General features: G+C 49.5%; 1 protein-coding gene across 1 annotated transcript in view; it reads left to right on the top strand.

Moving 5' to 3' along the window:
* Plxdc1 (plexin domain containing 1) overlaps positions 1 to 14206 on the top strand; it is a 52604-nt gene that overhangs the window by 5253 nt on the left and 33145 nt on the right. Inside the window, exon 2 of the mRNA XM_055620061.1 lies at positions 1827 to 1999. Within this exon, the coding sequence (XP_055476036.1) occupies positions 1827 to 1999 (173 nt within the window). The remainder of the gene's footprint in view (positions 1 to 1826; positions 2000 to 14206) is intronic.

Raw genomic sequence — 14206 nt, 5'->3', positions numbered from 1 at the left:
TCAAGAGAGCTCGCGTGTTGGAACGACCGGCCCTGCGTGGCCATTTGCCAATCCTGTGCTCCTAGCAGACATTACTAATGGATCATGACAGTCTCTTCTGCTAAATACAAACGAAGCCTTGGGATTCCTGTCTAGAGTGCTTCTGGCTGCCGCTAATTAATGAGAGATGGCATCTGAGATGAAATCTCTTTGCCATCCCAGCTGGTTTCTGGGCCCTTTGTTACACAAGGAAAGTGATTTGCCTGAAGTTTTAGCTGCAGATACAGGCAGATCTCTGGGCTGTAAGGCCAGCCTCACTTCCCATTAGCTGGGGCTAAGTATTGAGATCCTGTTTCAAAACAAACAAATCAAACCAAAAGCGCAGAGGAGAACAATTTATTTCCAGAGGGTTTCTGTTCACGTCTGGAAGGATTTTTCAGCTGTCAAAGCCTGTGGGGGAGGGAGGATTGTGAGGTGAAGCAGGGTCTAGTGGGTAGAGAAAGAAAGACGCTTTTAAATATCTTACGGAACAGTGATCCAGAGACCACCAGATTTAAAAATGGGCCAGAGACTTAAACATTTTCCCAAAGAAAGTATACAAGCAGCCAGTATCGCATGAAACAATACTCACCCTCAACTAATTGTTAAAGAAATGCAAATCAGAGCCGGGTGTGGTAGTGCATGCTTTTAATCCCAGCAGAGGCAGAGGCAGGTGGATCGCTGTGAGTTCAAGGCCAGCCTGGTCTACAAAGTGAGTCCAAGCCATCTAGGGCTACACAGAGGAACCCTGTCTCAAAAACCAAGCCAAAACAAAAAAAAAAAAAAAAAAAAAAAGAAATGCAAATCAAAATCACAAGTACACATCGTTTCCTGTCCACTGAATAGAATGGCTACTACCAAGACCCTGGAAAAAAAACAAGACAAGACTTGACACTGTGAAGAAGTAGGAAACCTTGGGCACCGTAGAGAATGAAAACTGGCCTAGGGGGCTGGAGAGATGGCTCAGTGGTTGAGGGCAATGGCTGCTCTTCTGGAGGACCTGGGTCTGATTATCAGCAACCACATGGCCGCAAGAACGGTTCCAGGATACCCAATGTCCTCTTTTGGGTCCCATAGGCACTTAGGCTGGCAAGACGCCCACATACATAAAATAAAATAATTGAAAACATACAAACCAATAAACTAGCTTAGCCATTTTACATGGAAAACAGTATGGCAGGCAACGGAATTACTATATGAGCCATTCCTGGGCATAAAACCCAAAGAATTGGAAACAGATCCCCAAAGAGGCGCCTATGCCATTTGTTCCTCTTAGAACCAGTCACAGTAGCCGACTCATGGAAACAACCCAGGTGTCTATTGTTAGATGAACAGATAAGCAAAATGTGGTATGGGATACCGTTCAGTCTTCAAAAAGGACAAGTCTGAACCCTGAAGACATCGCGCTAAGTGAAATAAGCCAATAACCAGAGATATGTTGTATGATTCCATTTATGTGAGAAGTATGGAGTATTCGAAAAACAAAGAGATAGGAAGAAGGACGTGGTTGGCCATGTAGGCCAGTGGATGAGCCTGTTACATGTGATGCTCTGAGTCCAATCCCCAACACCCTTAACCTCTGAGCTGGATTCTGGTCTGCCAGACACACTTTGTTCACTGTGGAGGGTTGAGGGGTTTTAGGATTGCATGCGCACATGGCTCTCGATCTGTGTTGTGAACCTGCTGTCCAGGTCATCAAGTGTCCCCAGAAACAATGAGGGTGTAGCATTGAGGCGGCTGCAGGACCCCTTCCCACTTCCTTTCCAGGGACCGCCGGCACTCAGTGTTCTGTCCCTTCCTTCTCCCAGATCCCCACGAAAGCCAAGGATGGACTGCCAAGTGGACCAGGCAAGGCTGGAGTCGGAGAGCCCGAGAGAGTCCGGGGCAGATGTTGAAGCCAGGCAGGACCCAGCTAAGCCAGGACCTGGGTGGGGACACCCTGGCCATTGACACACTGCCGGACAACAGGACCAGAGTGGTGGTGAGTGCAGGGAGAGCGGAGCTGGGGCCTGCCTGCGTGTCAGATACGGAGACGGAAATGGATAGGGTTCCCGGGGAAGAGGCTGCAGGCAAGCCGACTCCGGGCTGAGGCCTAGGATCAAAGCATCTCAGGGTTTTGTAGGCTTCCACCAGGACCTGGAGTGGTGAAGGAAACTACTCCAGGATGCACTGCACTCTAAGGGAAGAAATAGCTGAAGGTAGCCTAGTTACACCCCCGCTGCCAATTTAAGGCTCCCCCCCACCACATTTCTGCTTCATCTTTGGACCGTGTGAGGCCCTAAAGGTTAAGGACAGGCTGTGGTAAGGGACATCCTGAGGTAGTTGGAATGGAGGAGGAAGCAGTCCAGGTGTCCCTGAGGCAGACGTTTCTGGGCCTGGGGGCGGGAAGCCCTGTGTGGGAGGAGACCACTGAGAGCTGAAGGGCCTCTGCCTCCGTATGTGAGTCAAAAGCGGTTTTTTTGCACCTGTGGCTGAGCAATTTTTCATACTATGTCCACGTGCCATGGTTTGCCACTGCGGGTGGGCGGGTGGGTGGCTCGTGTCTGGGAGGAGTGCGAGCAAGTGTGAGTGTGTGTTCGGTGGAAAGGGAAGGGTGGAGGCTGGGGAGGCAGGCAAGCCACGGAATGAGGAGCAGAAACAACAGCTCGTGCTCCGAGGTATCACTCTCTTTCTCTTCTCTGTCTTGAAGAACTTCCAGAAACTTCCAAACAGCGGGCAGTGGCAGGAGGTAGTGGGGTGGGGCTGTGTGTGCCTGTGGGTCCAGCAGAGCAGGAAGCTGAGGCCAAGCATCAGGATCTTGGAGTCCAGGGCCAGGCTGGGCAATATTGACCAAAAATAGTTCCAGAAGCACAGAAGAGTAAACACGGTAGTCCCAGGCTGCCCTCCCGAACCTTCTCTACAGTAGGAGGCCTCTGGGCTGATGTCTTCCAATCCTGTGCCTCTTCAGCTACCTTAAGGAGTGAGCTTTGTTTGTTTAGTTGGTTTTGAGACAGGGGCTCCCTATGTAGCTTTGGCTGGCCTTGAACTCACAGATATCCATCTGCCTCTGCCTCCTAAGTGCCGGGCCTAAAGGTGTGGGCCACCACGCCCAGCAATGAGTGGGCTTTGGACATTATCTGCTTCTGGTCTGTTGTGGTAGATGACTTGGCTCTGCCGTTCTCCTCAGAACTGTTCTCCTCCATCTTTTTTTTTTTTTTTAAACTCATGTGCCTTTCCTTTTAGCGTTATCACATGATCCAAGCGTCGGTGATGTCTTATTATTAATTACATGTATCTTTTTATTTTTGTGTTGCATGTGTGTGGAAGTCAGAGGACAATTTTCAGCAGTCAGTTCTCTCCGTCCACCATATGGGCCCCAGGCGGTCAAACTTAACCACTGTCTCTCCAGCCCTGTTTCCTGTGTTTTCATTTTTGTCTTTTCAGGATCTTTGCTACCTCCCCCGCCCTGCCTGTTTTCTGTGCTAACCCCAGGAACACTTTTTCACATGCCATCCCTTTGGCTTCAAAATATAATTTTCAGTGTGGTCAAGTTGGTCATCAAGGAAGCCGGGGCTGTAGCTCAGTTGCTAGAATGCTTACTTAGCACTCATTAAGCTGTGGGTTTGATCCCCAAAACTTTGTAAACTGGGTGTAGTGGTACATGCTTAGAATCCCAGTGCTCTGTAGATAGAAGTAGGAAGATCAGAAGTTCAAGGTCATCCTTGACCACATAGTAAGTCCAACGCCATTCTGGGCTACGTAAGACCCTGTCTTCAATGTCCAATCAACAAATGAAAATAAACATTTGTCCCAACCACATCTGCCAGCCTGCATCCACCTCCTTGTTCTCTTGAATGTTGGAGCCTTGGTCCCTTTACCCTGTGTCTTCCCTTTCCTGCTTGATTCTGTGGCAGTTTCCCGACAGAGGTCACCTCACAGGAGAGACTCTCCTAAGAACATACATGTCTGAAAATTCGTTTATTCTGCCCTCTCCTTTGATCGATGACTTCACCGAATGTAGACTTACAAATTAAAAACAATTTTCCTTTCAAAGCTTGAAGGCATCTCACCATTTTCTTCCAATGTCACAGGGAAGGGCCCTGCTGTAACCACAGAGCATAGCGCTCACAGCTTTAGTCCCAGCACTTGAAAGGCTGAGGCAGGATCCTGGCCAAGAAGTCAAGGCCAGCCTGGGCTACCACATCTCAGCGAATGATGAGACCCACATCTCAGCGAATACATGTAACCCTGCTTCCCACGATGCAACATAGGGCATCATGGCTCACACCTGTAATCCCAGCAATCAGTTCTCTCCTTCCACCATATGGAGGCTGAGGCAGAAGGATTGCTGAGAGTTTGAGGCCAGCTTGGCCTACACAGCAAGTCCCACCTCAAAAAAGAAAAATGAGCTTTAATGTCATTCTTATTCCTGACCTTGTCATATATATATATATATATATATATATATATATATATATATATATATATATATACTTCTTTTTTTTGCTTGTTTGTTTTTGTGTTTGTGTTTTGAGGCAGGGTTTCTCTGTGCAGCCCTGGCTATCTTGGAACTCACTCTGTAGACCAGGCTGGCCACGAACTCACAGAGATCAGCCTGCCTCTCCTCCCAAGTGCTGGGATCACAGGGGTACGCCGCCACCACACAGGTATATGCTTCTTTTATAGAGTGTTCACCATCACCCCAGCATTCTGGAATCATAGATGACTGTCCAGGCTGGCCTGGAATTTACTGTGTAGGCCAGGCTAGCCTCCAATCGGAGCCACCACACTGTTGAAGACTGATCAGACATGGTTTTAAGCCAACACAGTCTTTATTAGGCAACTGGAGTCTACACTGGGTGTTTGGGATTCCAGTATAGTACTGAGCCTTTCTCAGGTGGGCTTTTAGGCAGAAAAAATTTGTCCTGGGTTGACATACTTCAGTTATCAAGAACAGATAGCCAGGGGCTGGAGAAATAGCTCAGTGGTTAAGAGCACTGTCTGCTTGTCCAGAGGTCCTGAGTTTAATTCCCAGCAACCACATGGTGGCTCACAACCATCTACACCCTCTACTGCCTTCTTAAAGCACTAATATGCATAAAATAAATACATAAAATCTAAAAAACAAAACAAAACAAAAAAAAAAAAACCAGATAGCCAGAAGCTGAACTACAGAAACCAAGAAGCAAGGTTAGAACATTTTGAGACTTTCCCAGAACTATGGACTTTGATGGACTGGGTTTATGTTTGCATTTTGGCAGGTGGTGCTGACTATATGCTGAATTTTATGGCCCGAATGGTACTTCCATCATGGAGTCAGTTGTGCTAAGAGGGTATTTCATAAGCTTTGAGGTTTTTGTTTGTTTGTTTGTTTTCCACCCTCTGTGTCATTTCTGGTACTGTGTTTTCCTTTACTCCAGTCTCTGACATGGTCTGGAACCATGACTGATTTTGTCATTATTCAACATTTTGAGATTTCATTCATCAAAATATGACCAGTGAACCGGGCACAGTGGCGCACATCTGTGATCCCAGCACTCAGGGAGGCAGAGGCAGGTGGGTCTGTGTGGATTCAAGACCAGTCTGGTCTACAAAATAAGACCAGGACAGCTACTCAGATAAACCCTGTCTCAAAACAACAACAACAACAAAATATCACCAGTGTTTGGCACTAATGTCCATTTTTAGAATGACATGTTAAGATATTCTGCTCAACTCCTGAACTTTTTGTTTCCCTTTCCACTGTGCCTGAGGTAAATGGCTTCCTCAACAGGCCCTCATCCCAGCCCTGAGGTGAACACTCAAAGGGCGCAGCCCACTCACTACCTATTCTGTCTTGCTTTCTGGAACATTCAGAACCAAGGAGCGGGGTAGGCTTGGAAGAACGGTCACGTGGGCAGTCAGGGCATGAGATGTCCCTAAGAAAGGGACTCCTGTCAGCTTGCCCTATTCCTCCCTGCCTTCTAGAACTCTGGATTAGATAACTGATCCTTACTCCCAGGCCAGCATGATGGTCAGAAGGGCCACGTCCCGGTCTGCATAAAGGACATCACAGGAAATAGCCACAGAGGCACAAACCTCTGGAAGCAATTGTCTGTGGGCGTTTAGAAGGAGCAGTGGCATTCAGAGAGCCCGGTGGATTCAGTAACACCAGGGCTTAAAAACAAACACGCATTCTTGGGCTTCACTCTGGACACATTAGTTCAGAAGCACTGAAATCTGGGGGGTCCATTTCTTTAAAGTATCCTCTTAGGGGGACGGAGAGATGGATCAACGCTCTAGAGTAATGGCTGCTCTTCCAGAGGCCCCGGCTACTGTTCCAACGACCCACATGGCAACTCACAACCATCTGTAACTCCAGTTTCAGGGGATCTGACACACTCTCTGGCCTCCTTGGATACCAGGCACACATGTGGTACACAGATATGTACAGGCAAAGCACCTGTGCACAGAAAATAATTTCAAAGATAAAAGTCTGCCCTTGCAGCTGGGATGTAGCTCAGTGGGGGAGCATTTGCCTAGAGTGTGTGAGGCCTTGGCTTCCATCTTGGCTCCTGTGAAGAAAAATAAATAACAAATCTCCCTATGTGGTTCTGCTGGGTGTGTGGGTATAAGAGCTTCTGGGATCTAAAATGTTTAGGCAGTTTTAGTTTAGTCTAGTTTTGTCTTGTTTTTTGAGACAGGGTTTCTATACATCATCCTGGTTGTCCTACAACTTTCTTTGTAGACCAGCTTGACCTCGAACTCACAGAGATCTGCCTGTCTCTGCCCCCTGAATGCTAGGATTAAAGGTGTGGGCTACAACAATGACCCTAGGTTTTGCTTTGTTTTTGTTTTTTTGGGCTTTTTTGTTTTTTGGTTTTGATTTTTCAAGACAGGGTTTCTCTGGGTAGCCTTGGCTGCCCTAAACTCACTTTGTAGACCAGGCTGGCCCGAACTCACGCAGATCCATCTACCTCTGCCTCCCGAGGGCTGGGATTAAAAGTGGGTACCACCATGACCAGCTGACGTTTTTAATTTTTATTTTTTTAAGAGATTTGTTCTAACTTACTTTGTATTTCTGTGTGAGTGTGTCTGTGTGAGTAAATGCGACAGCTGTGCAGGTGCCCTCAGAGGCCAGAAGAGGGTGTGATCCCTGGAACTGGAGTTACAGGCAGTTATGAGTCAATGGCTGTGGGGGCTGGGAACCCCACTCCGGTCCTCTGGAAGAACCCTATGTGCCCTTAACCTCTGAGCCAAATCTCCAGTCCCTCCAACCAGTTTTATAAAGGTGGCCAGAGCTGGCCCAGTTACTCAGAAGGCTGAGGTAGGAAGAGCACAAATTCGAGGCCTAAGTGGGTTACAGAGTGATGTTCAGGCTAGCCTGGATGATTTAGCAAAAGCCTATGTCAAAAAAATAAAATAAATAGGATGGTGTTGGTGGCGCACACCTTTAACCTCAGCACTCGGGGAGGCAGGGGCAGGCGGATCTCTGAATCTGAGGCCAGCCTGGCCTACAGAGTGAGTAACAGGGCGGCCAGGGCAGAGTAGAGAGGCTCTGCTTTAAAGAAAACGTAAAAAGAGAGCCAGGGGTATGACTCAAAGGTATAGCATTTGCCTAGGGTGTGAGGCCCAAAGTTCAGGACTTTGGTACTTCAAAAGCCTGGCATTCTGGTTGTCACGTGTATGAGCTCATACACGTCATCCCAGCCCTCAGGAAGATGGAGCAGGAGCATTACCCCAGTTCAAAGCCAGTCTGGACTACACAGTAAATTCTAGATCTTGTCTCAAACTTCCGGAAACAAGTGAGTAAGTAACAGTGGCCAGGGTGACCACGAGAGTGCCAGGCATTTGAAGCACCACGCGGCAATACTCGGGCGCACGGCTTTTACCGGCTGGAGGCTCCATGACGCCCTTGACCCTGACGGCCACCCACTAAGAGGCTACACTGCAACTGGGCGTGATGGCGCATACTCGGGAGGCAGAGACAAGTGGATCCCTGAGTTTGAGGCCAACCTGGTCTACAGAGTGAGTTCCAGGACAGCCAGGGCTACAGAGAGAAACCCTGTCTCAACAAACAAACAGCCCAACTAATTAATTCAAAAGACAGGCCACACTACAGAACAAGGCCTGTCGGGAGAAGACTCCTCTTAGTCTGTGCCTAAGACAAGGGAGGATGAAGTCTGTCTGGAAGAGCGGTTAGATACCACCTCAGGAAAGAATTGCTCATCTTCAGTGGGCTGGAGTGACACCTGCCCCGGCCCAGGCGCCTCTGCCTGGACACGTGGAAAAACGGGGCTCTAGGCTACAGAGAGTCAAGTCCGTGAGTCAGCCGCAGCCCCTGAGGGAAAGGCTTCTCACCGCTGTGGGCTGGGCTGTGTCAGGCGCAGGGAGCCTCTGCCAAGGATGGAGGCGGAGGTGGGAAAGCAGCTTGGCTAATGCAAACCCATGACAGCTGGGGACCGGAGCCAGGGCTCTGGGGATCTTGCGGGCTGTCTTCCTTTTCAGGTGGCCCTCTAGAACCTGGAGGAGCCCGGGAGGCCATAGATAGGACAGTGGAGACTTGAGTCCTGATCCCTGGAGGCATGGGGACACTTAGGGAGCTTCCTGGTGCATCTCGCTGCTCTAGATGCGGCTGTTTCCTGACAGCTGCTGAGCTGCGATAGGAACGGCCTTACTTTTTTCCTTTGCCTCGTTTCGCTTGGTGCCCACCCCGCAGTACCTGTATGTGTTTGCACTGCTCGCCTCCCTCTGGCACTTTGGAGCCACGCTGTCCGTCACCTGTGCCCATTGCCTGTCCACAGCGGATACTCGTCCGAGGGAGCAAAGGAAGGAGGGGCCTCCCCATCCCTAGAGGTCTCCAGTGGTGTTAGAGAGGAGAACCAATCCCACGGTGGACTCTGGAGCCTCTAAGGACCTCTGCTCCGTTGACCCGATGCTCACTCACCAGCACCTGCCAGGGTGAGAGGGGCGGCCAGGGTCTCCAGGGTGTCTGTGTCCACCTCAGAGCTCTGCCCTAAGCAGCCTTCAGCCAGGGCTGCTGCTGATTGTCCGCCAGCAAGGCACGGTCTCTCGCTAAGCCTGGAGCTTGTCCTTGGAGTAGGCTAGCAGGATCCACTGCTTCTCGGCACTGACTGCCAGCGTGCACGGCCGTGCCCTGCTTTTACATAATGTAGTTGCTGGGACTTGAACTCAAGTCCTCTTGCCTTCATAAGCAAGCATATCTCCCAGCCCTGTGTTTGCCTGCTTGCTTACTTACTTGCTGAGTCTCACCCTGTAGCCAGTGTTCGAACTTATTATGTAGCCTACAGTCACACGGAACCTAGTGCATGGAAGATGCTGTGGTGAGTTCACCACAGTGGTATGTAGGAGAGCATAAAACTCAGAAGCTAGGAAGCGGCCAGTAAAAAAGAAAATAGTTAAAAAACAAAACAAAACGGTGGGGTGCAGGTAGGTCACACTTGGAATCCCAATCCGTGGGAGGCTGAGGCAGGAGGATGACTGGCAGCTGAAAGCCAGCCTAGGCACATACAGAGTGCGACCCTGTCTCAAAAGCAAAACAAAGTGTGGGTTTCTTCTGTAAGGACCATCATGAAGCTTTTATAACTGATGGGAAGAAATGCCAATCTCACCATCACATCCTGATTTATTTAGTTCGTCTTTTCTTAGGAGCTGTCCACTTTGGTTTGTTTGTTTGGGACAGGGTTTCTCTGTGCTGGGAGGTGGTGGTGCACGCTTTTAATCCCAGCACACAGGGAGGCAGAGGCAGGTGGATCTCTGTGAGTTGGAGGCCAGCCTGGTCTACAGAGTGAGTCCATGACAGCCAACACTACGTAGAGAAACACTGTTTTGAAAAAACAAACAAACAACAACAAAGACAAAAGGAAAGAAAAAGAAAGAAAGAAAGAAAGATTGGCTTATAGGTATGTCTATAGACGTTTCTTGATTGCTGGCTGATGTGGGACGGCCTAACTCACTGTGGCAGTGCTAACCTTGGGAAGCAAGTGATAAGAAAGCAGCAAGCCCTGGGGAGCAAGCCAGTAAGCAGCAGCCCTCCATGACCTCTGCTTCAGTTCCTGCCTCCAGGTTCCTGCCCTGCTTGAGTTCCTGGTCTGACTTCCCCAGGACTCAACTGTTACCTGTACATGTAAGATAAAGTAAACCCTGTCTTCCCTCAGTTGCTTTCGGCCGTGGTGTTTTACATAGCAAGAGAAACTCAAACTAAGACAGGCACTCTCTGCCCGACCTGATGACCTGAGTGCAGTCCTCAGGACCCACGTAGGAAGCAGAGAACTGACTCCTGCACATTGTTCTCTGACCTCTTCACACTGCTGTGCACATACACTAAAGAGATAAGTGGGGGGCTGGAGTTCAAGTCCCAGCAACCACACGTTGGCTCCCAACCATCTGTAATGAGATCTGGTGCCCTCTTCTGGCCTGCAGGCACACATGCAGGCAGAATACTGTATACATAATAAATAAATCTTAAAAAAAAAAAAGAGGTAAGTTTGTTTGTTTTGCCTTTTTTGTTTGTTTGTTTGTTTGTTTGCTTGCTTGAGATAGTGTTTCTCTGTGTAGCCCTGGCTGTCCTGGAACTTTCTCTGTAGACTAGGCTGGCCTTGAACTCACAGAGATCCACTTGCCTCTGCCTTCCAAGTGTTGGGATTGAAGGTGTGTGCCACCTTGCCTGGCCAAGAACTCTGCATTTCTTTTTCTTTTTCTTTTCTTTTCTTTCCTTTCTTTCTTCCTTTTTTCCTTCCTTCCTTCCCTTCCTTCTTTCCTTCCTTTCTGACAGGATTTCTCTGTGTAGCCTTGGCTGTCCTAGACCAGGCTGGCTTTGAACTCACAATGATCCGCCTGCCTCTGCCGCCCCAGTGCTGGAATTAAAGGCATATGCCACTATGCCCAGCAGAACTCTGCATTTTGAATAGGCTCCTACTTGAGTCTGCGGTTGCTGTTCCTAAAACAGTTTAGGCAGCATTCTGGGATCCAGGCACCTTCCGGGTGGGTGGTTTTGTAAACCCTCATGGGAGGCCCTTTCTGAGCAGCGCTTCTCCAGTTGGCCCCAGCTGCCTAAGTGCTCTCTTGACAAGCCCAGGCAGTCCAGCGCTCTCCTGCCAGCCCTGTAGGTGCCCCTGGTTGCTTGCCCAGCATTCGTACCAGCCAGTTGGCTAGCAGGTGATGGGCTGATTGTGAAGGCTCAGCTGGAGTTTCTTTTCCAGAATCATCTTAAGCTCAGCCAAGGTAAATATGGTCCCGCTGTCAGAGTGAAGTGCCTGGAGGTGGCTTGGGGCAGCAGGAGCAATTGAGGGAGAACAGCCTCTGCCATGCGGATATTAGGATCCTCTGGAGGGGGAATGTTTGAAGAGACGGCCGCTGCTGTCAAAACATTTCATGAAAAGGTCCAACAAAATCACTGAAGAACTCACGCTTAGCAGACACCTGTCGTGGGCACCAGCTGAGAAGGCTTTAGTACCCTGGAATCCTTTCTAGACTTCGGCATCCGAGGTTGCTGAAGAAGGAAGAGTGTGACCAGAGAGAAGAGTGACGCTTGGCACCAACCACCATCCTGTTTGGGTTTTAAACTTGGATCGGGCTGACACGGAAGCCCAAGCACTTTATCCTGGAATAGTCGGTTTCAAATGATGCTCCCGCAGAATCCTAAGGATTCCTGGAGATGTCCCACAAGGTGCTATGGGACGGAGGATGCTGGAGGAGGTACCAGAAGGTACAGAGTGGCTTCACTTTCATATGGTGTAGGTGCCAAGCTGCCAAGGAAGAAGAAGAGAAGGAGGAGAAGAAGAAATCTAAACTGGCTTCATTTCCTGTGACACAGGAAGATCATTGACCAGGGTTTTGTGGGCATGTGACGCATGCTGCCTCCTTCGTTAGGTTTACTGACTCTCCTTGTAATGTCAAGCCATCACTGTTTCCAGTCCCAATACCTAGGACCACCCTCTGGGATAACAAACAGCAATTGTATGCAGTGATGGTCTGTGGATGGTGTGAGTTCCTTGGCCTGTGCATCCTGGCTAAGAAACACACACAATAGTGAGTCCTGTGTTAACTCACCAGAGAGACCAACTAGGACTCGCTTTCCCACCCCACCCCTGCTGTTCTGTGTCAGGCGGGAGCCTGGGCTTTGTGGTTAATCTCGGGGGAAGCTCAGCCCTCGAGCAGGAGACCGGAAGTTTTTGCTCCAGGAGGAAAAGTTTGAAGCACAGAGTCAAGGGAGTTCAGGGCTCTGGAACCTGAATTAGCCAGCATCAAGGGCCCAGCCTAACTGGAGCCAAGTCAGTGGCTGCTTTGTGAGCACTTGGTAAGGGAGACCCACTCGGGGTTCCGAAACCAAGAGAGGCAGAGGAAGGAGCCTGGTTTTGTCTGTGTGAACAAGATGGCTGCTTAGGGAGCAGCCAGCCACTTGCTCCTTCAGACGGGCACTGCAGTGGGCAGAGGAGCACTGGAAAGATGGTAGCATCAGTCTGCTGACATGCCGACGAATGGCAGAACCTCAAAGTGGCTGGCCAGCAAGCCTGGGGTTCCATCGATAAACGATGAGTGTCAGCCGGTTCTGGTGAAATAGATGATGCTGTCCCATTTATTTACTGTGAAACAGTCACTTATAAACCTTTGGGCAGTGGGAGGGGTTTTGAGCCTGAATGCCTTTGGTTTTCTGGGGCTAGGGAGTGCCAGGGATACTTGATTTATATGCCCTCTCATGAGAGGGGGAAAGCAGTATCTTACAGGTGGGAGGAGAACTGCAGGTACAGTTAAAGGTCATTGGTTGAAAGCCAAGACATCTAATTAGCATAGGGTGGGTGTTTCCAGGAATTCCCCAGGTGGTTGCTGAGTGGGTTTCTTACCAGGAAAGGGTTGGACTTGTAATCTTCCTAAGGGCTATATAACATTCTTTAGAATATCTGGGGTTCCCCAGATCAGGCGGAGAACTGAGCTCAGAGCGATCTTTCTGCCTCTGCATCCCAAGTGCTGGAATTAAAGCGTCCACCACCACACCCATCAGAGAAGATCTTGTAATCTAGGAATCAGGATGCAAGTCAGCCTTCTTGTATGTCAAGGTCACCAGTCTTAGAACCTATGATGCAGACAGCAGCGAAGGTGCAAAATACTTGATCTTGACCTTGAGGCACATTCCCAATCAATTGTGTCGCTGAGAGACTAGGGCCTGGTTGCTTCACTTCCCTCCTTGCTTCCTCTTGAGGCTGGGACTCCTTAGGCCCTGACCCCTCAGGTGGCCCAGTCCCACTGAAGCCAGGTCCTGCCTTCCAAGCTTCCTCAATGGCCTTGGGGCCAAGTTATCTTTCTGAACCTGAGTGAGGAGGTGTGCCACCTCATTCGCTGTGGGCAGCTCTCCTCAGCTCTGGGGAGGAATCTACCCTGCTGCTTCCCTCCCAGTCACTTGCTGACACACCTTCCTTAGCTCCTCCCTGTCTTTGATTTGGCTTCAAGTAGGTTTGTGATCTGAGGCTTTTGTTTCCCTACTTAGAAAAATGGAGAATTGGCCCAGTGGTTAAGAGCACTGTCTGCTCTTCTAGAAGTCCTGAGTTCAATTCCCAGAAACCACATGGTGGCTCACAACCATCTATACTGGGATCTGATGTCCTCTTCTGGCCTGCAGGTGTACATGCAGATAGAACACTCATGCATAAATTAAATAAATATTAAAAAAGAAGATGGAGGGCCAGGTTGGTGACACATGCCTTTTTAGGACAGGTTGGTGACACATGCCTTTAGTCCCGGCACTTAAGAGATAGAGGCAGGTGGATCTCTGTGAGTTGGAGGCCAGTTTGGTCTACAGCGTGAGTTCTAGGACAGTCAGGGCTATGTAGAAAGACCCTATCTCAAAAAACAAAACGGGCCTCTGGAATGGCTGACAGTGGTGCCTGTGAAATGCCAGCCTTTTGCCATGCCAGCCTTTTGCCGTGCCAGCAAAAGGGTGGGAACTTATCCCACTGTGGAAAAGTGATGGGGACTAGATAAGGCTATCAGTGAGGAGCTCAGGGCAGGACCCTGCAGGCTCCATAGGAAGAGGAAGCCCACTGTTGTGCCCTATCCTGGTAATTTCAGCATTTAGGAGGCTGAGGCATAGATCAACCTGAGCTGCATAGGGAGACCCCGTCTCCGGAGGACCCAGGTTCAATTCTCAGCACCCACAATATGGCTCACAATAGTCTGCAGATCTGATGTCCTCTTTCGATGTCTTCAGGCACCG

Source organism: Psammomys obesus, unplaced genomic scaffold, assembly GCF_907164565.1.
Source record: "Psammomys obesus unplaced genomic scaffold, mPsaObe1.curated_primary_1811, whole genome shotgun sequence".
Classification (NCBI taxonomy): domain Eukaryota; kingdom Metazoa; phylum Chordata; class Mammalia; order Rodentia; family Muridae; genus Psammomys; species Psammomys obesus.
Note: the sequence above shows the minus strand (reverse complement) of the source record. Positions and strands in the feature narration are given on the sequence as shown.